Raw genomic sequence first — 24,264 nt, forward strand, 5'->3', positions numbered from 1 at the left:
AGAGCCGACATAAGCACGGTGAGCAGAATGATCTTCTACTGTGCTGCATGATTCTATCATGATTCTCTGATACAATCCATTAAAGGACAACATTCATTCTGAGGTAACATTCTTGCCACAGAAATGCCAAGCAATGACCAGCTCAATGTCTAAGGAAAAGCAGATCCACTTCCCTTGAGCTTGAACCTCACCCTCTACATTCTAGGCATTAACAACTTCCTCGAAACTTAACTGAACCTGTCATATGAACAACTGTGGCTACTAGAGCAGGGCAGAAGCTGGGAGCTTTGCAACGATTGGTTCACCTATCTAACTGTGAGCCGCTTTATGCCATCCACAAGGCTCAAGTTTGGAATTTGAAACCATGCACATTATTCAACAGATGGGTACATCTGAAGATGCAAGGATCTCCGCACTACCAAGAGCACTGAATTCTGCTTGATCCCTGCCTTTGCCACATGAATTAAATAAAAACGTCCTCTCCGCCACTGGTGCACCATGGGTTCAGTAAGTACTATTTACATGATGCACTGTAATAATCAATTCATCTACAATAGACTCAGAAATGACACGGGAAAAAAACCTACTGATGGAGAGCTTAACTAAGCATTGGTCTAAAGTCACCTTGTTCCTCCCAAGAATGCTACACTTACCAGATGTCATGTCTCAAATTACTCATATGCTGACGTTCTTCGATTAATCGAATTTGTACGAAATAGGGTTGATGTAATTTAGTGCTAACTGTTATATAGGCAACAGATCACCTTGTCTTATCTATTTCGTGTCTTACCAGTAATACGACGTGGCTTTTATAGGAAAGAACCCAGTACACAACGGTGTTGCTATCAGAAAGGGTTGAACTGAATTATTTCGCTAAAGATTTTAAACGATTTATTAATGTCTGATTTAATATAAGTGGCAAAGGAATGTCATACATCAGGAAAGGATTTGAAGGCAGAAACAAATTGGGTGAAGTGAATGCCATACACTGTGAAAAGTGATAAGTCAAGGTTGACGGAAAACAAAACATTGAAATACCAGAACGTCATTTTAATCATTGGAGAATGCAGCTTTGTTAAACATTAAGCAATTGATTACAAAAGGAAGGAATAAAATTCGAAGTGACTTTTTCAAGAAATCAACTGTATTAATATTTTAAGTCTTGACCACTTGATTCATTTGATGCATTTGTCTTTTAAAACTTGTTGCTCTTGAAAGTATAATGGCAGAATTTCAACGGAAATGGTTACAGTTGCAACAGCAAAGGCAAGCGCAAGCAATTTGTACGAATATAATGGTCTCTGAATAGGTGAACAAATTATGTGATTTTTGTTTCGGTGTAGATGGTCTTTGCTGTTCCTCTTTGGGCTTCTATTGGTAACTGCGCATAGACTGAACTATTGACCTTTCGTTTAGGCTTTTCTTTTTTCTTGGATTCAGCCAATTCCAGCGCAGCGTATGTCAGATTGTTCTCTGCTGTCCCTTGCTTTGTCTGTAAAACGATCGTTAGGGAATACCATCAGTACATGGCCAGTGTTATGAGTCAAAGTAACAATCACAAGTAAGAAAGCCAACACGGAATGCGATTTAAATATACCAGATTAGCAAAACAATATAGTGACTCCGCTACCAGGGTGACCCGTTTTTTATGTTGCCTACCTGGGCATACACAGTCCTCTCCTCTTGATACTTGGCTCTTGCAGTTTTCATTGACCTGGTCAAATTTAATACAGCGTAAGGCGCTGTCTCATTCGCCGATCCCTGCACAGATCGCAAAGTAATGCATATTATATAGTTTATTCATTACATTTGTGACATTGTAGCTTATTGATTACTCATTGAACCCAACGGTCAGTAGTACTAAATCCGGAGATGGAAAGTGAAACATTAAAGCAAGTTTTTACTCTTTCAATAATATAATAGGATATAATTAAGGCACCATATATAATAATTTACTCTCACGATGTGGACTACGGTCATATTATAACTAAAGTTGTTACACAAGTTACAATTTAGTAATTGCTACGTGTGATAGCACATAGGCCTAATGAAACCTAAATACTTTGAGGCGCATGTACCCGCGAGTTTATAGTTTACTTGTATGTTGTTGCTAATAACTACATCAGCATTATAGTATGTACATCATGTCTTTCGGAAACGATTTCAAAATGTAGCAAACTAGATTTAATACATGTAAGAGATAAATTGAATTTAGACTTTTCTCGCTGAAATATGAAAGAAACAATAATTCTGTATTTTAAATGGTCTGATGGTTTCTATTCAGTAGCGAAATAACGAATTTCAGTCCAGCGGATTAATCGTACGAAGAAAGTATTTCATGCTTAACCTCACTACCCATTTTCACTTTACACGTCAAACGCGGTAGAATGAATGATAAGAACCTACCGGAACTTTGGGGTGCTGTGGTCGCTCCATGACATCCCTTGTTCCTGGTAATGAATGGCATTGGAGATTTCCTCATCAATTATTTGATATATCATTCTCCATGATTCCAAATCCATTTCAGGCAGGCTTAATGGACAGTCCAACTTTATGCTCAGTAACACAACCTAAAACTTCCTCGATACCTAAATCTATTCAATGTTCACTCTCAAATACCCATCCCCCGATTTCGTGAAATTACTGGGTCTTAATCGAATCTGATCCCACGGGGTCTAGAGCCTTCCTATTTTGACGCGTAATAAACTTAATGTTTGAGCCTAGAGGATGAGTCTTATCAGTTTACTTGACGGGAAAACGCACCACATCAGGTCCAGCCGTCCACTCACTTCCACACAGGTAATATACCTGCAGAAATAGGTCACAGCACTTTGATCCGAAACAATACCCATTGTCCTATCCTCTGTTAAGAGGTAAAAGGCGATTCGACTGCCTCATCGCTTTGGGACAGATTATTAAATTCAGCGCATAAAATCTGCTGACCCATCTCCCTGGCTTCTATCACCAGTAGCGCACCACGCCATCCATTTACACTAGAGAAGAAAGAACTCATATTTAAACAGCGCCCTCCACTGCGCTAAAACGTCCCAAACAGATTCACAGCCAATGAAGTGCTTTTGAAGTGCAGTCACTGTTGTAATGCAGGAAACGCGAGAGCTGATTAGGTACAGCAAGTTTCCACACACAGCAATGTGATCAATAGGGAATTAAACTGTTTTACTGATGTGGATTGGGGGGTAAATGTTTGGCAGGATACCGAGGGACCTTTCTTCTTCTTTCGTAAATAGTGTCATGAGATTTATTACTTCAACCTCATAGAGCAAACGGAGTCTCGGGTTAATGTCTCATCCGAAAGCAGTCCGTCAGTGTTGCACTGGGGAGTGGGCCTAGTTAATGTGTTCATGTCTCTGAAGAGGAACTTGAACCCACGGCCTCGGACTATGAGATGAGAGTGCTACCGCTGAGCCAAGGCTGAAAGCAATTTATTTTATCGCCTCCCGAGGCATCTTCACTTGATCAAGAATATACTGAAGGACACGTGGAACTGATGTTAACTGGATTCTTTCCTACCTTTGCACTTGATCAATGGACATTGCTTCCCAATGATTATCACGAGAAATACAACTAAGATGCCAACTCCTGCGGATCCATAGACTTGTATGTACCATAATACATTGTCACCTCCTGCAAAATAAATGTCACTTATAACATTTCAAGTTGTACATTGTGACAAAGTGTTCTGCAGTCCCACAGATCAATATCTCTTACCAACCCTATGAACAGCTATTTCAATGTGTTGGTGTCCCACAGCATGAGGAGACAATTAAAACATTTAATGAGTCATTTTCTCCGTTCTTTAAATGGCAATTTTATTAAAAATTCAGAGTTTTTAGTTACCTCCATTCGGTCTCTGTGCATTGCGGAATACGCTGTGTTCACAATGACACGGATAACAATTGGCAATTCTAATTTTAGGTGTTGTTTGGACGAAGCGACAGTTTATTTCAGGCATGTATGTGCAGTCATATTAACCTTCTTATATTTCCTTTTCCATTTTCAGTCGTTACCTTTATTTAAACTATTTAAGCGAACTTTTCTATTGCGTGAAGCGTAACAGTTTACCACAACCCACCAACTCCCCCCACCCCCCCACCCCCCACACCCCCCACCGACCAAACATTATTCAAGACGATTATGGCTGGTTTAAAATTCTTATATCACTTGTTACATTATCCCAGTTAAAAATGAGTTCGATATGGAGGGTGATTCTAGATCGGTCGCCAATTGTTAGTGAACCAGTTGGGCTGATGAGAAATTCGGCCAGCTTCATGGTTACTTTTACTGAAAGCAGCATTTTGTTTCCAGATTTTTCTTTCAACTGCCGTCCAATTCTCAAACTACCATGCCGAGATCATTAGTCCATGCTCTGGATTTCTGTTCCAGTAACATAACAATTATACTACCGTACCTCTGCTCTCCATTGAATAAAGTACAGTACAAAGACCCATTCGCCAACAGGCCTGGAACTGTCCCATTCATCCATGTCCTTGTTCCTCTGAAGAGTTCTAACCCATCAATGCACTTTTAACGGACTGTGGACGGAATTGCGCAAATGCCACATACCGTCCATGACTTTAACTATCAGTCTTGGCTCAGTGGCAGCACTCTCGCCTCTGAGTCGGAAAGTCATGAGTTGAAGTCCTGCTCCAGAGCCGTCTGAACATCATTGGACCTATATCGTCGCTGGGTCATAATGCTCGAAACTCTACCTTACAGCATTGTGGAAGCAGTTTCACCACATGGACTCCAGCGGTTCAAGAAGAAGGCCCACCCCCACATTCTCAACGGTAACTAGGGATTGGCGATAAATCAAGGCCTTGCCAGAGACGCCAATATCCCGAGAATGAATTGAAAAAATCTAAGCTGGAACTTCCATTTAGTTAGAAGATGTTGTTTGCATTTGTGAGAATTGGTTCTTACCTCCAGTACTGGTAGAAAAGAATCGGAAGTCGGCTGCCGTTTGGACGGTGAGGTGAGATACCTGGCAGGTAAAAATAGTCCCACTCTCCACAGAGTCTGCCTCTTCCAAAAAGCTGGACACTTCATAGAGACCTCTTGCATTCAGCTGTTTGACTGTGTTTATGCCGGTGTCAATGTTCACACCATCCTTGTACCAAGTAATATTGATATTATCTGGGTAAAACTCCGCAGTTTTACACACAACAATCAGAGAAGCAGATGTGTTCCTTTCAGCCTCATTGGCGGCAATATGCAGTGGGGTTGGGGGAACTGTATAGCAAGTTACAGAAGAGGTTAGTACCTACTAGGATCTTTCGGAACGTCGGAAGTTATTCTATTTCTACTAGATCATAGTCATTGCGATATTAATAATTTATACACATCAAATGGCATGTTCATTTATGGAAACGTTGGGTGAATTTTCAACTTTCTGTCTGGGTGGAATGCAGGCGAAGCGGATCAATCACTCGGCGTCGAGTTGAAAATCTACCCCATTAACTTACAGAATACAATTTCTAACGAGACACTGGCAAGCTAAGCAATGATACCTTATATATCAATGCTCGAAAAAATATAGATGGACGATAGAAATGTATGGAGGGTCATGAAATCACTGTAACAAATACATCTCTCAACATAACTCGCAATTAAGAACAAGTAAAAAGGGGTTCAATTGTTAATATGGTTTGCAGTAGTTCGCATTTTGACGTTCTAACTTTTTAATTTTAAAGAATGATCGATTCACGATCAAATTGCTTTAATACTGTATATATTAAAAAAACAGATTGAAAACCATTCATCTCAACTGGAATATTTTGAAAAGTTGTCAGAAGTTTAGTAACTTCCGAGGCAGTTTTAGAACGTTAGAGAGGATTTTGAAGTAGTTATTGGGAACAGTTTTGGAAAGGTTAAGTTGAAATACAGCTAAAGGTAGTTGAACAAGAGAGGTAAAAGAAGAACATAAGCTGGAAGAAAGGGAAAGCTGTACATAATAGACAAACAGGAAAGGTGCGGGGGACTCGTCGTAGAGGGACCCAATGATTAAACCAGAATGCTGCAGAGTGAGAGATATAACGCTTTGAATTCAACAGTTAACTTGTCACCTAAGCATACATGTTATTCGTCATGTTCTCAGTCAAGAGTCAGGTTTAATAGTGAACGTCTACCAGTCGTCCTCCCTAAAATACATTCTACTCAGTTAAACCCAGCAAATGATGTTCCATCGTCGTAGTGAAATGAGATTTATTGCGCTCCGTGTGTTGATTTAAATATTGTTTATCTATGCTAATATCAATAATGTATTTGTAACGATATTAATGTATCAGTAATGTTGAACCTCATATTCGTTACAAGTTGCATCTTAGTAGAAGCAATTAAATAAAATCATCAATGGCAAATATGTGTCACGATCAGTCCTTGGTAGCATTATATTTAAATGTCACTTTACTGAACGTTATATTGCAGTGCTGTCCATTCCAAAATGTTAATTAATTCGGAACGTCTGTACATGAAGCAAGGCATTGAATAAGAATTTAAATGTAACTTCCAAAAGAAACAATGCAAACTCGTGGATGCCTCACACGTGGATCATGATAAAATATTAAAAAGCAGCCGGTACCGTTTTTTATTTTGTTCGCTTTCCAAGTTTGTGAAATAATTTCAGGTACAAATTCCACTTACCGTGGATAAGAAGTTTTGATCCAGTTCCATTAGCAATCCGACCACCCGGATATTTCACTCCGCAGTGATAAACTCCAGAGTCCTCAGCACTGACATTCAGGAACTGAAGACAGGCCTCACCTTTCTTCAAATGAATAAATCGTTTTCTGCTGTTTGAACCTAACTTTAGAAACTCATTTTCGCCGAGTTTCCACCAGTAAACACTCACATTTGAATTATCTTGAAAAAGAGGGAACTCACATTGAAAAGTAATGTTTCCACCTGCGATCACCTGAGCACTTTCAGGGGCTTGGAACGCTCTGATCTGCGCATCTGCAACAGCTGTGAGAAAACAAATGCAGCAACAATTATATATATCGCACACACACTGCTTGCGGACAATAATTATCAATCTTTGGTAGTAAGAAGCATTTGCAGATGATTCAATGTAATCTTTGAGGCAACAATGTATGATATGACAAGCCTTAGCTGTGCTGTCTGTAATTAGTTGATTTTACTCAGTGAAATCCGTAGCATTTATTGTGCCTTATTTTCCAATTTCTATTTTCAAAGTAACCTGATATGTAGCGCAGACCACACCTGTAAATGTAAGTTGTACATGCCTTCTCTGACAGATGTTGAAGGTCAGATGGATCAAACATGGAGCAGATCAACTGAGATTTGGCTGATACAAAGCAGGGATTAGGTTCTTGAGGTAACTCCGGGACGAAAGGACTTCATTGAAAGATTTTTCTTGTATTATGTTCATGTGCCCTGGCAATACATACGATCACCATATTCACTTTGACAATCGTCTCGTGGCACTGATCATAAATTATGGACTATAACCCTCACGTCTTTCTCCCACGAAATATCCTTGAGCATACCAGCCGGCATCGTGCATAAATGGGGTTGTCTCTATCCAAGTGCATGTCGCTATATGCGTCCATATTAAAATATATCTACCAGACACGATTCATTATTTCATTGAATCCAATTTGGTCTGCAGTCGAATTTAATTTTATCTAAGTTCCTTATATCCGCACATATGTTCGTGCAAACTATATATTTGCATATAGCTTCCATTATGCCTCTGCCCAAATAGTGGATACATAATGCAATGGTCCTTGCATTAAGCCATTAATAACTCTCTTCTGTGCCCTGAATGTAACAACCCAATCAAAATCCGCTTGCTGATCCTCCAAGATCCAACCTGCGTTAGTAGCCTTTTATGCAGAATTCTAGCAAACTATTTTAAAAAGTTTAAATTCACAATATCAAAATGGCTTCTATCACCTTCCAAATTTGTAAATTATTGGAAAAATGCAAGCAAGTTGTTGAGACAGAACCTTCTTTTTCAGAAGACATGCCTAGATTCCCTAACAAACCATTCTCTTTTAATGTGATAGTACAGCGCATATCTAATGATCCTATAGTTTCGAGGTTCTCACTTTGTGCGATTTGACATAGAGGTACGACATGGCCCCTCACGGATCCATGGGAACAATCCCACACAGGAAAGAACTGTTAGGTATGTGTGCAAATGGCTAATATAACATCATCCACATTTATTGGAACACACTCGGGTGAATGCCTTCAGGGCCAGCATAGCGATCAGATTTACCACACTAATTGCAGCAAGGACTGCATCCGTATGCAGATCAACAGGTTCAATTTTAACATCAGCCTCATGTTTTATTATTGGTAAAACGGCATCAGTGTCAGCAGGGAAGACAAATGCAAAATAACCTTTTAAAACCCCTGTCAGATGCTAAGACCCTGCTGAATCTGCCCAGGCGATCGTTCAATTGCCTTGTCCATTCTTTGATGAGCCTATGATGTTTAACATAGCTGAAAAAGAACTTGCTTTGCTACCACGACTTTTCACTATATTTTTACTAGTGTCCTTGTGGCTACTCATTCAGCAACTTGTATTTTCCCTAATGCCCGAACCTCGGGGCTTACATAATCTTGGATTTGTGAACGAAAAAAAAAACAATAATAACAAGAAACAACTAAAAAACATACCATAAAACACAAGAGATGAATAGAAATGTAGAACACAGGGAAATACCTGTATATGTAATCTCCAAGACCAATATCCAGGGAAGTATAAACATGTTTAGAAATAGAATTGACTGCATGCTATGGGTAGTCGCCAATCTCTGATAGTTTGCAAACACTGGCTTACTCAGGACACGATTCGAACGGAGAGATGATGACGCATGCGGCTCAAACTGTGCTGTCAGAACGGAAATTTGGTTAAGAGATAAGATCTGTGCACGTAGTTATGAGTTTATGGTGAGCTATAACTTCAACACAACAGTTTTTAATACCAAGGCTGTAGCAGCAGCAAATATCTTTAAGGAACTAGAAGGATCCCACCTTTGATGGAATTCATTTTCTCGACAAAAAGTCAACACGATTGGCTGATCTCATACAGCGCCATATGTCTTCATGTACATTCAACTAACTTTAAGACAAAATGATAGCGAACCGCCATCAATACAGCGAACGGCAGTCTCAGACTTGACGCTCAATTACAATACACAAAACAGCGCAATAAATAATGTCAGTTCTGCTTGGCATTGCGTTTAATGAACATAGACCTTTGTGAGTTTGTGTTTAGCATTTTGCGGTCTGTCTGTTTCCGTCCTGAAGAAATAAATTGAGTGTCATGTCTCGCTGATTTAACAATAAGACGGGCCATATAATTCATAAGACATCAATTGATTCATTTCAGCGAGCGGGCCAGAAACAGCAAAGTAAGAACGATACAAATATCCAAAAAGTGCTAAGAAACTTCAGACATTGTGTGAAGGCGTACCAGTGGAATTTGAATCAATAAGTATACAGGTGAGTAGAATTAATCTGCTGTTTAATTGAAACAATATCTCAGCTTTTGAATATATGTTGAAGGATTGTGTAGAATAGTTCCAGGCAATAACTACATGCGTGTCTACACCATGTGTTGCAAACACAAAGCGTAGGTTTAGTGTCTGAACTGCCGGTACACGGAAATGCACGAATAAAGCATTGCCTTTCTTTACCCCGAGGCTTATGATTAAATCCACATTCAACAATTCAATCAAATAAAGCAGAAACCGCAATTCAGTTGAGGCCCAAAAGGTCACCTACTTCTTGTTCAATGTATGGACGGCCAGACCTGCAAATGTATTTTATTCGGATGCGTGAATAGCAGGCACCACAGTTTAAAACTACGACTGTTGCAGATGAATTGTTTCATGTTCTTAACCAAATATCTTTTTTTAACCTGCATCATGGTTGTAATGTCGTGTTGTTATTAAGTGTGAAACAAACTGGCAATCATACCAAAGATCAACAGTCAAAGAGCTATTACATTTTCCAATACATTGATCGACGTATTATCACATTAATCAATCTGTACTTTATCCAACAATCTACTTGATCAAGCACGGAATCATCCCCACAAGGCAGTAAATTTGAGAGAAATGAGCCCATTCAAGGTCTCACAACATGTTCATTGAAAGATCATTGTAATTAAGATATTCGAACATCTGGACAAAGATTCCTCAGTTTTAAGAATGAACTGGCCCTTTGTGCCTCTGCCAGCTCTTTGAAAGAGCTATCCAATTAATCCCAATCCCGTACTCTTTCCCATACTCCTGCCAAAATTCCCTTTGCAAGTGATTTATTTGGATTTTCAGCAGACCATTTACAAAGTCCCACATAAGAGGTTAGTGTGCAAAATTAAAGCACATGGGATTGGTGGTAATATATTGGCATGGACTGAAAAATGGTTAACAGACAGGGTACAGAGAGTAGGAATAAATGGGTCTTTTTCGGGGTGGCAGGCGGTGACTAATGGGGTACCGCAGGGATCAGTGCTTGGGCTCCAGCTATTCACAGTATAAATCAACGATTTGGATGAGGAAACCAACTGTAATATTTCCAAGTTTACTAAAGACACAAAATTAGTTGGGGTCGACAGATGTGAGGGGGATGCAAAGAGGCTTCAGGGCGATTTAGACAAATTGATTGTGTGGCAAATACATGTCAGATGCAGTATAATGTGGATAAATGTGAAGTTATCCAGTTCGGAGGGAAAAGCAGAAAGGCGGAGTATTGCTTAAATGGTGGCTGATTGGGAAATGTTGACGAACTTCGGGACCTGAGTGTTCTTGTGCACCAGTCACTGTAAGCAAACATGCAGGAGCAGCAAGCAGGTAGGAAGTCAAATGGTATGTTGGGCTTCATTGCAAGAGGATTTGTGTACAGGAGCAAGAATATCTTGCTGCAGATATGCAGGGCCTTGGTGTGACCACACCTTGAGTATTGTGTGCAGTTTTGGTCTCCTTACCTAAGAAAGTATATACCTGCCATAGAGGGAGTGCAGTGAAGGTTCACCAGTCTGATTCCTGGGATGGCAGGACTGTCGAATGAGGAGAGATTGGGTCGACCTGGCCTGTATTTACCCAAGTTTAGAAGAATGAGAGGGGACCTCATTGCAACATATAAAATTCTGACAGGGCTAGATAGACCGGATGCAGGGAGGAGGTTTCCCGTAGCTGGGGGGTCCAGAAGGAGGTGTCACAGTCTCAGGATACGGGGTAGGACATTTAGGACTGAGATGAGGAAACATTTCTTCACTCAGAGGGTGGTGAACCTGTGGAATTCTCTACCACTGAAGGTTGTGGAGGCCAAGTCACGGAATATATTTAAGAAGGAGCGAGATAGATTTCGAGACACAAACGGCATCAAGGGGTATGGGGAGAGAGCAGGAATATGGTATTGAGATAGAGGATCAGCCATGATCATATTGAATGGTGGAGCAGGCTTTAAAGGCCGAATGGCCTACTCCTGCTCCTATTTTCTATATTTCTATGTTTACCCAATTCCGCTTTGATAGTTACTATTGAATCTGCTTCCAGCACCCTTTCAGACAGTGCATTCCCGATCAAAACAACTCATTGCATAAAATATATCTCATCTCGCCTCCAGTTCTTTTGCCAATTATCCTCGATCTGCTTCCTCTGGTTTCTCCTTATTTACTCAATGAAAATCCCTCATAATTTTGAAAACATCTATTAAATCTCCCCTTAAGCTTCTCTGCTCTGAGGAGAACAATTCAACCTTCTCTCGTCTCTGCACATAACTGAAGTCCTTCACCCTGGTATTATTCTGGTAAATCTCCTTTGCCCCATTTCCAAAGCCATGACGGCATTCCCAAAGTGTGGTCCCCAAAATTTGGCACAATAGCTAATGCCTAACCAATGATTTATAAAGGTTCAGATTAGGTTCAGAACCACGAGGAATTTAAACATATTTATTAATCAAGAAACTAAGAATTCCTGATTAAATGAGAAATTAGCTTCTTAGAATAGAGTAATGTCACAGATCTGTATGCATCCTGGCCGAGGCTAATAAATCGCGACAAGATACATGATAACTACGTAGTGATTGCAAACCAGGTGCATCACATTTCTGGTAATGTGAATTTAACAATAGTTGGGCAATAGTAAAAGTTGCTGGGAAATTGTTATGAGGGTTTAGTGGGGTAATTGGCACTGACGTCAAAATCGTAATAATCCAGTCAGCTTGAACTTAAAAGTAATGATGAATAGGATTTTGCCAATTTACTTATTATATGGATGGCAAAGCAACTGCCATGCCTTGAAAAAAAAAACAATTCTGTTTATATTTCGCTGCTCCGTGGCTGATTTGATACTTCGGATTAAGCAACTTCATCACAGATTCGAAATTAGATCTTAGGGCGCATTTAAAGGCAGTGTTGGTGTCCTGTCGAACAGTTTGGCCTTAGTTTCTATCCGAAGCCTGCGTTTTCTAAACTGCGGTTTAAGGCCTGAACCGTTCGGGCGCCAAGTAGGGTGACACACTCATTATCACCATACTTTGCTATAAGGTCAGGTTTGGTCGTGAATCCAAAGTAAGCACTTTGGACCGATTTCCCAGTGTGGCCTGTGTCCAGGGCCTATAGCCAATCAGCCAGTTACACAGCAGCAGTCAGGCTGCCTCAGGATGTAAGAAGTTCAGAGCTCCGTTGCCCCGACTTCCGCCATGGACTCTCCAATCTGAAAGTGTCTAGAGAAAAGTCTCAATCCCTGTCTCTTCGTGATAACCTTGCAAATGGTTGCTCAACAGCCGAAGCCACAGGAAGATGAGTTGAGGGCAGGTACATCATATTCTGACGCATTGAAATCCGTGTATTACAGGTACACGTCATGTTTTCCCCATCGGGTAAGCCGCAGAAATCCCTGGCTCCGTAGAGGAGGTAATTCCACGGGTATAAGCCATTATTCGTGACTTTGCAGTGTGGGAATGGGCGTTCGCTGGGGGCTGATCGCAGAATTATTGGCCAAACACTAAATTTTGCTTTCTGGTACGATTGTTTTGCTTTTATTCTCGGGATGCAGCTGATATTTGCAAGTTAAATGTTCTCCTTATTTGTAATTTTCCTGAGAATGTGCTTATGGACCTTCCTCTTCAACCACTTCAGTCCTTGTGGTAATAATGCTGCCATGATCATTTAGGTAGGTGGTTGCGTGTTTTGGGGTTTTTCAGCTTTAAGATGGTGGATGTGCTGCCAATCAAGTGGACGGTTTGTCCTTGATGGTGTCGATTTTCTTGAATTTCGTTGCAGCTTCTTACATCTAGGCAAGAGAAGGTTATTCTATCACACTGCTGGCTCGTGCCTTGCAGGTGGTGGAGAGACGTTGGGGAATAAAAAGGTGATCCACTTCCTGCAGAATAACTAGCGTTTGACCTGCTCTGGTAGCAACCACATTTATGTGGTTGTACCAGTTGAGATTCTAGTCAATGGTGATCCCCAGGATGTTGATAGTGGGGTATTCGATGATGGTAATGCCATTGGTTGTCAAAGGGAGGTGATTAGTTTCTATCTCGTTCAAGGTGGTCGTTGCCTGGCACTTGACTGGTGCAATGTTCCTTGCCACATAGCAGCTCATCATTGATGCCAGCTGGTATGGACTCTTTCAATATCAGAACCATTCTTAATGGAACTGAACACTGTGCAATCATCAGCGAACATTCCCACTTCTGATTTTCTGATAGAACGGAAGGTCATTGAGGAAGCAGTTGCAGACCGTTGGGCTAGTACACTGTCCTGAACAGCAAATGCAGCGATGTTCTGGTGCTGAAGTGTTTGACCTCGAACAACCAAAAATCATTTTCCTTTCTGCCAGGTATGATTCCTGCCACTGGAGAATTTTCCCTCTGATCCACATTGGCTTCGGTTTCACTAGGGCTCTTTGGTGCCGGACTCGGTCGAATGTTGCATTAATGTCAAGTGTAATCACCCTCAACTCACCTCTGGAATTCAGCTCTTTTGTCCATGTTTGCACCAAGGCTGCAATGAGGCCTGAAGCTGATTGCTCCTGACCGAACACAAACTGAGCATCGGTGAGCAGGTTATTGATGAGCAAGTGCCGCTTGTTCGCACTACGGTCGACTCCTTACATCACGTTGCTAATGATTGAATGCAGGCTGATTTGACGGTAACAGGGTGGGTTACATTACCTTGTTTTTTTATGGACAGGACATATCTGGGCAATTTTCCACATTGTGTGACAGATGTCGGTGTTGTAGCTGTACTGGAACAGCTTGACTAGAGGTGCGGCTAGAAATGGGTCACAGGCCTTCAGCCGGAATGTTTTTGGGAACGGTTACCTTTGCTCTATCCTGTGCGCTCAGCCGTTTCTTGAAATCACGTGGAGTTAATTGAAAAGGCTGAATACTGGCTCTGTGAAGATGGGGACCTCATGAGGAGGACGTGGAGGATCATCCAATCAACACTTCTGGCTGAAGACGGCTGTGATCGCTTCAGCCTTGCCTTTTGCACTCAGGTGCTGGGGTCAACCATCATTGAGGTTGAGGACGTACATGGATCCTCCTCCTCTCGTTTGTTTGATTAAATGTCCACCACCATTCGCGACTGCATATGGCAGGACTTCAGAGATTGGATCTGATTCGTTGGTTGTGGGATTGCTTAGCTCTGTCAATAGCATTCAGCTTCCACGATGTTAGCATGTGTGTTGTAGCCAGTTTAGCACCTCGTTTTCAGGCACCTCTGGTGCTGCACCTGGCATGCTCTTCTACGCTACTCCTTAAACCAGAATTGATAATCTGACATTGATGGTAATGGGGGAGTGAGGGATATGCCGGGCCATGAGGTTCCAGATTTTGGTGGAATAAAACTCTGCTGCTGACGCACCACAGGGCTGCATGAATGCCCAATTTTTAGCAGCTAGATGTGTCTTAATCTATCCCACTTACCGTGGTGGTAGTGCCACACATCACGGTGGAGAGTGTCCTTAGTGTGAAAAAGGGACTTGGTCTCCATAACGTCTGTGTGTGATCAGTCCAAACAACACTGCCACGGAGAGATGCATTTGGGACAGGTAGAGTGGTGAGGATGACGCTACGTAGATTATTCCCTAGTGTTGCAAAACGTCTCTGGATTATTGATTTAGGCCTCTTGATTACTAGTCCAGTAACATAACCACAACAGTAACGTACCCGAGTTTTCCCATGCTATAATCAACAGCTTCTTCCCAAATACCAAAGTTCTTGTCAACAAACTGCAAAGGCACCATCTACTGCAGGAAACTATTTGCAAGTAAATATTTAAAACAACATTATAGTTTTACCATGCCCTTCACCTTACAGAATGGACTACTAACTTATAGAAAGAACACCAACTTTTCTCACCTCTGTGTCTGCACTACTGTGTGTATGAACTGGTCTTGTACCTACACTAATTTTACTACAAGATCCCACTTATGGTTGTAAGAATGTAGGCTGTAATAGCTCTGATAGCTTCACTAGAGGCTCCTGGTTGTCGACCTTTGGGATATCGGACCTGAGAGAGCCCAGATGGAGACTGTCTGATCTAATTTGCTTTTTGACACTAGGTTTCAGGGGGTTGCGAGCGTACAGAAGTGTGGCCACCATGAGATAATGTTCCATTCCCATCGAAGGACTAATGCTGATACTGCGCTGTAGCTCAGCGCACCTACTAAACAGTCAGAGCGCAGACTGTAGAAGTTCGGTGATTTGACTGAATCCTCTATCTATTTGCCCTCCCAGCTGCCCAATGCATCGCGATGGTTGAGCCCAGAGCTTGCATAGCACCAGACTGAACAGCCCTGAGAAATGCAGTTGCGAGTGTCACAGACTCCTGCAGCGTAGGACTCAACTGTATTGGCCATGGTGGTGATCACACAACTCGATGTTGGACAGCAGAGCATCGATGCCATGCTTGCAAACTCCATACAAGTTGACAGTGAAATCCATCAGAATGTCTAGATCTTTTTTCATTAGTCCAATGTGAAAGAATAGATATAATAGTTAGAACAGCCAGCACCATATTGAGCTGGAAAACCGTAGTGTTAGAATTGATTAATTGAGCTATAACAGTCCATGCAATGCAAAGGTACATTCAGTCTGACACTGAAGTGTGGGAAGATACAGGGAAGAATAATTTTACTATGGCTTGATGCCAGAACATCTGGTTTTAGGTTGGGAGTATGTGAGAATAATAGACTTTCTCTGTAATAGATATCTACAAGAGATAAGGAAGTGAAGGGATTATGGTAAAATGCAGTCAGAAATGGGAGAGGTTTACGAGAGAACAATAAACAGGTGGTCATTTAAGTCACGCGTGTGCATATGTACTTTTGAGATAATCACGGTAATAACGTGAAGTTATCACTAAAATGCATGCACGCATTAACGGCACGTAACGAAAACGCACTTACGTATTATCCTAACACCTGAATTACATAGTTAACCCGATAGTGGTACAGCCCACCAGTACAGTTGAGGGACTTTTTCCAGTCTCGTGTTGGGCTAGCGTGAACTGCTAAGCAGTCTTCGCTTGCGACGCACCTCATGATTTTTCTGCTCATAAGGATTGTAATGACGATCTCATGAGCATTGCATGTACAATGTTATATTAGTTTCATTCAGCAATCGAGATTGTTAATCAGACGTCCACCTATCTCAAAAAAGGGTAGGATCGGGTACTAAATATTCCCGTGTTCAGGAAAAATAGGGAATATTAAAAAAGGAGGGGGTGACATTATTGATTAAGGAGAATATTGCAGAGCCGGAGAAAGAGGATGTCCTTCAGGGGTCAAAGACAGACCTATTTGGTTAGAGTTAGAGATAAGAAACAATAGACGTGCCATTTCACTACTGAGTATAATCTATAGAATAACAATTATTGGGAAGGATATAGATGAGCAAATTTACAGGGAAATTACAGTGAGGCGCAAGAACTATAGAGTGGTGTTAATGCAGGACCTCTAATACCCTACTATGGACTGAGATAGTAACGTGCTAAGGACAATGCGGGGAAGGAAGTGTGTTCAGGAGAATGTTCTTGGCCAATATGTGTCCGGCTCCATGTGGAAGGAGGGATTGGCCAAGGAGGAATGAGGTGGGTCAAGTGGAGCAAGTGTCAGTGGGAGATCATTTAGGGAATAATGATCATAGTATCATAACGTTTATGATTATTTACGGAAAAGGACAAGGAGCAATCTAGAATAAAAATTCTTAACTGGAAGAAGGCCAATTTCAGGATCTTGACCTGGTAAATTGGAATCAATGATTGGCAGGCAAAACTGCAATCTAACAATGGGTGGCCGTTAAAGAGATGATTTGTGTACAATCTACGTACATTCCCCCGAGGGAGAAAGGTAGGGAAAACAAAGACAGAGCTCCCTGCATGACGAAAGAGATAGGGAATAAGATGAAGCAGAAAACGGCAGATGTCAGGTTGATGATACAATTGAGAACCAGGCTGAATATAGAAAGTAAAGAGGATAGGTGAAAATGGAAAAAAGAGGTGCAACGGAAGATTTTTATAATAGATTGGCAGCTAACATAAAAGGGAAACCACACGTCTTCCAAAGGCATATAAATAGTAAACAGGTAGTAAGAGGAGGGTTGGGGCCGATAAGGGACGAAAATGGAGATCTACACATGGAGGCAGAGGGCATGGCTGAGTTACTAAGTGAATACTTTGCATCAGCCTTTACCAAGGAAGAAGATGCTGCCAAAGTCACAGCAAAAGGGGAGGTAGTTGAGACACTGGATGGGCTAAAATTGAGAAAGAGGAGGCACTAGAAAGGCTGGCAATGCTTAAAGCTACCCTGTCCGGATGGGATGCATCCTCGGTTGCTGCTGGAAGCAAGACTGGCAATTGCAGAGGTGCTGGCCATAACCGTCCAATCTTCCTTAGATAAGGGGGTGGTGCCAGAAGTCTGGAGAATTACAAATGTTACACCCTTGTTCAATAAAACGGAATGAGGTGGATCAAATGGAACACGTGTGAGTGGGCGAAAATTCAGGGAACAGTGATCATAGTGCGTTTGGATTCGTTATGGAAAAGGACAAGGAGTAATTTAGACTAAAAATACTTAATTGGGGGAGACCCAATTTCAGTGGGTTGAGAACGGATCTGGACCGGGTACATTGGAATCAATGATTTGCAGGTAAAGCAGTAATCGAACAATGGGTGACCTTTAAAGAGGAGATGGTTCAGGTACCTTCGAAGTACATTCCCACAAAGGATAAACGTAGGGCAACAAAAGCCAGAATTCCCAGGATGACTTAAGATCTAGAGAGTAAGACGAAACAGAAAAGGGGAGCTTATGACAAATGCCGGGTTGAGAATACAAGTGAGAATCAGCCTGAAAATAGAAAGTAAAGAGAAGTGAAAAAGGAAATAAGATGTGCAAAGGGAGACTATGAGAATAGATTGACGGCTAACATAAAAGGGAATCCAAAAGGCTTCTATAGGCATACAAATAATAAACGGGTAGTAAGAGGCTGGAGAATTGCAAATGTTACAAAGGGTGCAGGGATAAATCCTGTATCTACAGGCCAGTCAGATTAACCTCGATGTTGCGGAAGCATTTAGAATTGATAATCCAGGACAAAATTATTAATCCCTTGGACAAGTTTGGATTAATAAAGGAAAGCCAGCACGGATTTGCTAAAGGCAATTCGCGTTTAACTAACTTGATTGAGTTTCTTCATGAGGTAACAGATGTGGCTGATGAGCATTATCAGTCTCATTGAAAAAAGTAAGATTCTGAGGGGGCTTGACCGTAGATGCTAAGAGGTCGTTTCCACTGGCTGATGAGTCTAGAACTAGGTGGCATAGTCTCAGCACAAAGGGCTGGCCATTTTAGACTGACAAATGGACACATTTATTCAATCAGATTTATTTTTCGTTCATAGGATTTGGGCGTCGCTGGCGAGGCCGCATTTATTGCCCATCCCTAATTGCCCTTGAGAAGGTGGTGATGAGCCGCCTTCTTGAACCGCTGCAGTCCGTGTGGTGACGGTTCTCCCACAGTGCTGTTCGGAAGGGAGGTCTAGGATTTTGACCCAGTGACGATGAAGGAACGGCGATATAATTCCAAGTCGGGATGGTGTGTGACTTGGAGGGGAACGTGCAGGTGGTTTTGTTCCCATGTGCCTGCTGCTCTTGTCCTTCCAGGTGGTAGAGGTCGCGGGTTTGGGAGGTGCAGTCGAAGAAGCCTTGGCGAGTTGCTGCAGTGCATCCTGTGGAAGGTACACACTGCAGCCACTGTGTGCAGGTGATGAAGGGAGTGAATGTTTAGGGTGGTGGATGGGGTACCAATCAAGCGGGCTGCTTTATCATGGATGGTGTCGAGCTTCTTGAGTGTTGTTGGGGCTGCAATAATCCAAGCAAGTGGAGAGTATTCCATCATACTCCTGACTTGTGCATTGTAGGTGGTGGAAAGTCTTTGGGGAGTCAGGAGGTGAGTCACTCGCCGCAGAATTCCCAACCTTTGACCTGCTCGCGTAGCCACAGTATTTAAATGGCTGGTCCTGTTAAGTTTCTGGTCAATGGTGACCACCAGGATGTTGATGGTGGGCGATTCGGCGATGGTAATGCCGTTGAATGTCAAGGGGAGGTGGTTAGATTCTCACTTGTTTGAGATGGTCATTGCCTGGCACTTATCTGGCGCGAATGTTACTTGCCACTTATCAGCCCAAGCCTGGATGTTGTCCAGATCTTGCTGCATGCGGGCTCGGACTGCTTCATTATTTGAGGGATAACGAATGGAACTGAACACTGTGCAATCATCAGCGAACATCCCCATTTCTGACCTTATGATGGAGGGAATGTCATTGATGAAGCAGCTGAAGATCGTTGGGCCTAGGACACTGCCCTGAGGAACTCCTGCAGCAATGATCTGGGTCTGAGAAGATTGGCCTCCAACAACCACTACAGTGTTCCTTTGTGCTAGGTATGACTGCAGCCAGTGGAGAGTCTTCCCCCTGATTTCCATTGACTTCAATTTTACGAGGGCTCCTTGGTGCCACACTCAGTCAAATGCTGCCTTGATGTCAAGGGCAGTCACTCTCACCTCACCTCTGGAATTCATCTCTTTTGTGCATGTTTGGATCAAGGCCGTAATGAGGTCAGGAGCCGAGTGGTCCTTGCAGAACCCAAACTGAGCATCGGTGAGCAGGTTATTGGTGAGTAAGTGCCGCTTGATAGCACTGTCAACGACACCTTCCAAAACTTTGCTGATGACTGAGAGTGGACTGATGGGGCGGTAATTGGCCGGATTGAATTTGTCCTGCTTTGGGTTGATCCCCTCGCTTGTTGGTAATGGTAGAGTGAGGAATATGCCGGGCCATGAGGTTACTGATTGTGCTGGAATACAATTCTGCTGCTGCTGATGGCCCACAGCGCCTCATGGATGCCGAGTTTTCAGCTGCTAGATCTGTTCTTAATCCCATTTAGCACGGTGGTAGTGCCACACAACACGTTGGATGGTGTCCTCAGTGCAAAGACGTGACTTCATCTCCACGAGGATTGTGCAGTGATCACTCCCACCAATACTGTCATGGACAGATGCATTTGCGACAGGTAGATTGGTGAGGTCGAGGTCAAGTAAGTTTTTCCCTCGTGTTGGTTCGCTCACCACCTGCCGCAAGCCCAGTCTGGCAGATATATCCTTCAGGACTCGGGCAGCTCGTTCAGTAGTGGTGCTACCGAGCCACTCTTGGTGATGGACATTGAAGTCCCCCACTCAGAGTTCATGTTGTGCCCTTGCTACCCTCAGTGGATCCTCCACGTGTTGCTCAACATGGAGGAGGACTGATTCATCAGCTGAGGGAGGACGGTAGGTCGTAATCAGCACGAGGTTTCCTTGCCCATGTTTGACCTGATGCCATGAGATTTCATGGGGTCCAGAGTCAATGTTGAGGACTCCCAGGGCCACTCCCTCCTGACTGTATATCACTGTACCACCACCGCTGGTGGGTCTGTCCTGCCGGTCTGACAGGACATACCAAGGGATGGTGATGGACGAGTTTGTGACGTTGGCTGAAAGGTATGATTCTGAATATGGCTATGTCAGGCTGTTGCGTGACTAGTCTGTGGGACAGCTCTCCCAATTTTAGCACAAGTCCCCAGATGTTAGTGAGGAGAACTTTGCAGGGTCGACTGGGCTTGCTTTGCCGTTGTCGTGTCCAGCTCCTAGTGGACGGATGCCGGGTGGTCCGTCCGGTTTTATTCTTATTATGACTTTTTGCAGCGAGATTTTACAACTGAGTGGCTTGCTGGGCCATTTCAGAGGGCAATTAAGAATCAACCACATTGCTGTGGGTCTGGAGTCACATTTAGGCCAGACCGGGTAAGGACGGCTGGTTTCCTTTCCCTAATGACATCAGTGAACCAGATGGGTTTTTACGACAATTCGGCAGTTTCATGACCACCATTACTGATACTACTATTTTAATTCCAGATTTTTACTCAGATGTTTGTGAATCATTGGATTTCGCTACCTCAGAGTGCTCTGGATGCTGAGAGGTTGTGTATATTCAAGGCTTGTATATGTAGCTTTCTGGACTTTCGGAAAATCAAAGGGATATGGGAATCGGGCGGGAAAGTGGAGGTGACGTCGAAGATCAGTCATGATCTTACTGAATAGTGGAGCAGGCTCGAGGGGTCCTTTGGCCTACTCTTGCTCCTAATTCTTATGTTCTTATTTTCCGAGGGCAATGCGGTTGATGTTGTTTCAAAATGCATTTGATAAAGTGTAACATTATAGGCATGTTAGCAATATTGAAGCCAATGGAATAAAAGGGACGATGGCAGCATGGATACGAAATTGACTGAATGACAGGAAACAGAGAATCGTGACGGACGGTTATTTTTCATACTGGAGGAAGGTACACAGTGATGTTCACCAGGGGTCGGTACAAAGACCACTGCTTTTTTTGATATATATTGATGACTTGGACTTGGGCACAATTTCAAAATTTGCAGGTGACATAAAACTTGGAAGCGTAGTAAACAGTGAGGAGGATAGTGGTAGACTTCAAGAGGACAGACAGGCTGTTGAAATGGGCGGAAAAATGAAGATGAAATTTAATGCAGAGAAGCACGAAATGATATATTTGGCAGGAAGAACGAGGAGAACTGAATGGTAAAATTCCAAAGTGGGTGCAGGAACAGAGAAACCTGGGGATATATGTGCACAAATCTATGAAGGTGGCAGGACAAGTTGATGAAGCGGTTAAAAAAGCAGACGGTGTCCTGGGCTTTATAAACGGAGGAATAGAGTACAAAAGCAAGGAAGCTATGTTAAAACTTTATTAAACAATGGTTCGGCCACAACTGGAGTATTGCGTCCAATTCGGATACCACACTTTAGGAAGGATGTAAAGACCTTAGAGAGGGTGCAGAAAAGATATATTAGAACGGTTACAGGGATGTGGGACTTCAGTTATGTGGATCGACTGGAGAAGCTTGGTTTGTTTTCCATAGAACAGAGAAGGTTGAGAGGAGATGCGATCGAAGTGTTCAAATCATGAAGGGTTCAGATAAAGTAAATCAAAAGAAAGTGCTCGCATTGGCGGAATTGTCGAGAGCCAAAGGACACAGATTTAAGGTGAATTGCAAAAGTACCAAAGGTGACGTGAAAAAAAACGTATTTAATTATTATCTGGGAGGTGCCGCTAAAAGGGTGGTGGAAGCAGGTTCAATCGTGTATTTCAAACAGGAATTCGATACATACTTGAAGGTGAAAAATGCAGGGCTACGGGGAAAGAGCAAGGGAAAGGGACTAAGTGCATTGCTCTTACAAAAAGCTGGCCCTGACTCGATGGGCCAAAAGGCCTCCTTCTGAGCTGTAACGATTCTATCATTCGATTATTCTTCTGAGTGTACACACCTATAAAGGAAGGATAAAAAAAATCCAAAAAAACATAATGGCGTTCAGCAATTTCTGTTGGACAGAAATATTTTCCATTCAAATGCTGGAACCCTGACGTCTGCAGCTCTGTGCTTGGCAGGGTAAGGCGGAAAGACATTGCATTGTCATTTGGGTTTTGATTATTAGTTTGTTTGGCGCTGGCGATTGTGAATTCTGGTTGACGTCGAAGAAGGGGAGAGGGTCAAGGGTTATAGATTTGAGGATGAGCAACATCTCATCAATGAAAATACACTGGACAACTAGGTTGCCATCTTCATTGCATGACTCTGTGAGTTTGTAGATTGAAAGAGTTGAATAGAAAGAGAAGGTAAAGGGAAAATGTCAATAGGCAATGCTGCATTAGGCCTCCGCCCACTCTAACTCCACTGCTGGATGTTGTATCTTGTGTACTATCTCCAAATTTGTTAAGAGAGTAGGACGTAACCTAACTAATATTAACCCGGTGTATACCAGCTAACGATAAAGGTTTAGAAAAAGGAATCCCAAGTTAAGAGGCAGAAAAATATGTAATGCTGCTTTGATTGCACGCTATTTGATTTTTACATTTGCTTTAGCAGTGAATAAACAGATAATCTAACGGTTTAATCTGAAGAGATGTCTTCTTTCTTTTTGTTTGGTGGCCTTCTGCTTTCTGGCTGGGTCGCTTTCGATGCTTCGTTGTCTGAAGGTTCGGAGCTTTCCTGCTCTCCGGTTGGATGTTTAGCTCCATATGTTCCATTTGTTTATAAACAAAGTTCTGCCAATCTAAAGGGTCTTATCCTTAGAACCGAAATAGGGGGAGAAAAATTGGATAGGGCCGTTTATGGGCGCCGGTAGCGTGATGCGCTGTTACCCAGCACCCAATGACCCCTGCGCAGGGAATTTCGGCAGCCCTGAGGACTCACCTGCAATCAGTGTTCCATTCCGGGCTTTGCACGTGGAATCAATGCAATTTGCACCAGGGGGAGCTTAATTACTGAAAGGGAGAATTTTTCTCAGAAATCTCTTGAAGGTAGCTGGTACCTGCTATTTCCTGAAAATAAACGTTAACTGTCTGCACGGAGTCTGAACGGAAATCAGACATTACATACGTAAAACACAGGATCAGGTCCCATCCCTATATTTACACACGGATGAGTTATGTTGAAACATTGAAAAAGGTTGCTCAGAACTAAATCCCACATCCTCGAATCTGCACCCAAGACCTCACCAATCTGCCGACCTGAGTTGTTACCAGACCTACAAGAGTGCGTGCACCAAGGTTCTCTGCTGATGCACTAGAGACCTTGGTGCAAGAGGTGGACAGAAGGATGGACATCCGATATCCTTAGGGAGGGTGGATGGGGGGCGAGAG

The 24,264-nt window shown here is 42.6% G+C and overlaps 1 protein-coding gene across 1 annotated transcript in view; it reads right to left on the bottom strand.

The window, feature by feature from the left end:
* Positions 1-1,145: 1,145 nt before the first annotated feature.
* Positions 1,146-24,264, bottom strand: part of LOC137333873 (uncharacterized) — a 56,079-nt gene continuing 32,960 nt past the window's right edge. The window contains exons 4-10 of the mRNA XM_067998259.1: positions 8,714-8,881; positions 6,661-6,981; positions 4,942-5,250; positions 3,532-3,645; positions 2,407-2,450; positions 1,660-1,761; positions 1,146-1,492 (exon numbers count right to left, since the gene is read on the bottom strand). Coding sequence (XP_067854360.1) covers positions 1,319-1,492; positions 1,660-1,761; positions 2,407-2,450; positions 3,532-3,645; positions 4,942-5,250; positions 6,661-6,981; positions 8,714-8,881 — 1,232 coding nt within the window. The 3' untranslated portion in view covers positions 1,146-1,318. The remainder of the gene's footprint in view (positions 1,493-1,659; positions 1,762-2,406; positions 2,451-3,531; positions 3,646-4,941; positions 5,251-6,660; positions 6,982-8,713; positions 8,882-24,264) is intronic.

The sequence above is a fragment of the Heptranchias perlo genome, chromosome 16, assembly GCF_035084215.1.
Source record: "Heptranchias perlo isolate sHepPer1 chromosome 16, sHepPer1.hap1, whole genome shotgun sequence".
Classification (NCBI taxonomy): Eukaryota; Metazoa; Chordata; class Chondrichthyes; order Hexanchiformes; family Hexanchidae; genus Heptranchias; species Heptranchias perlo.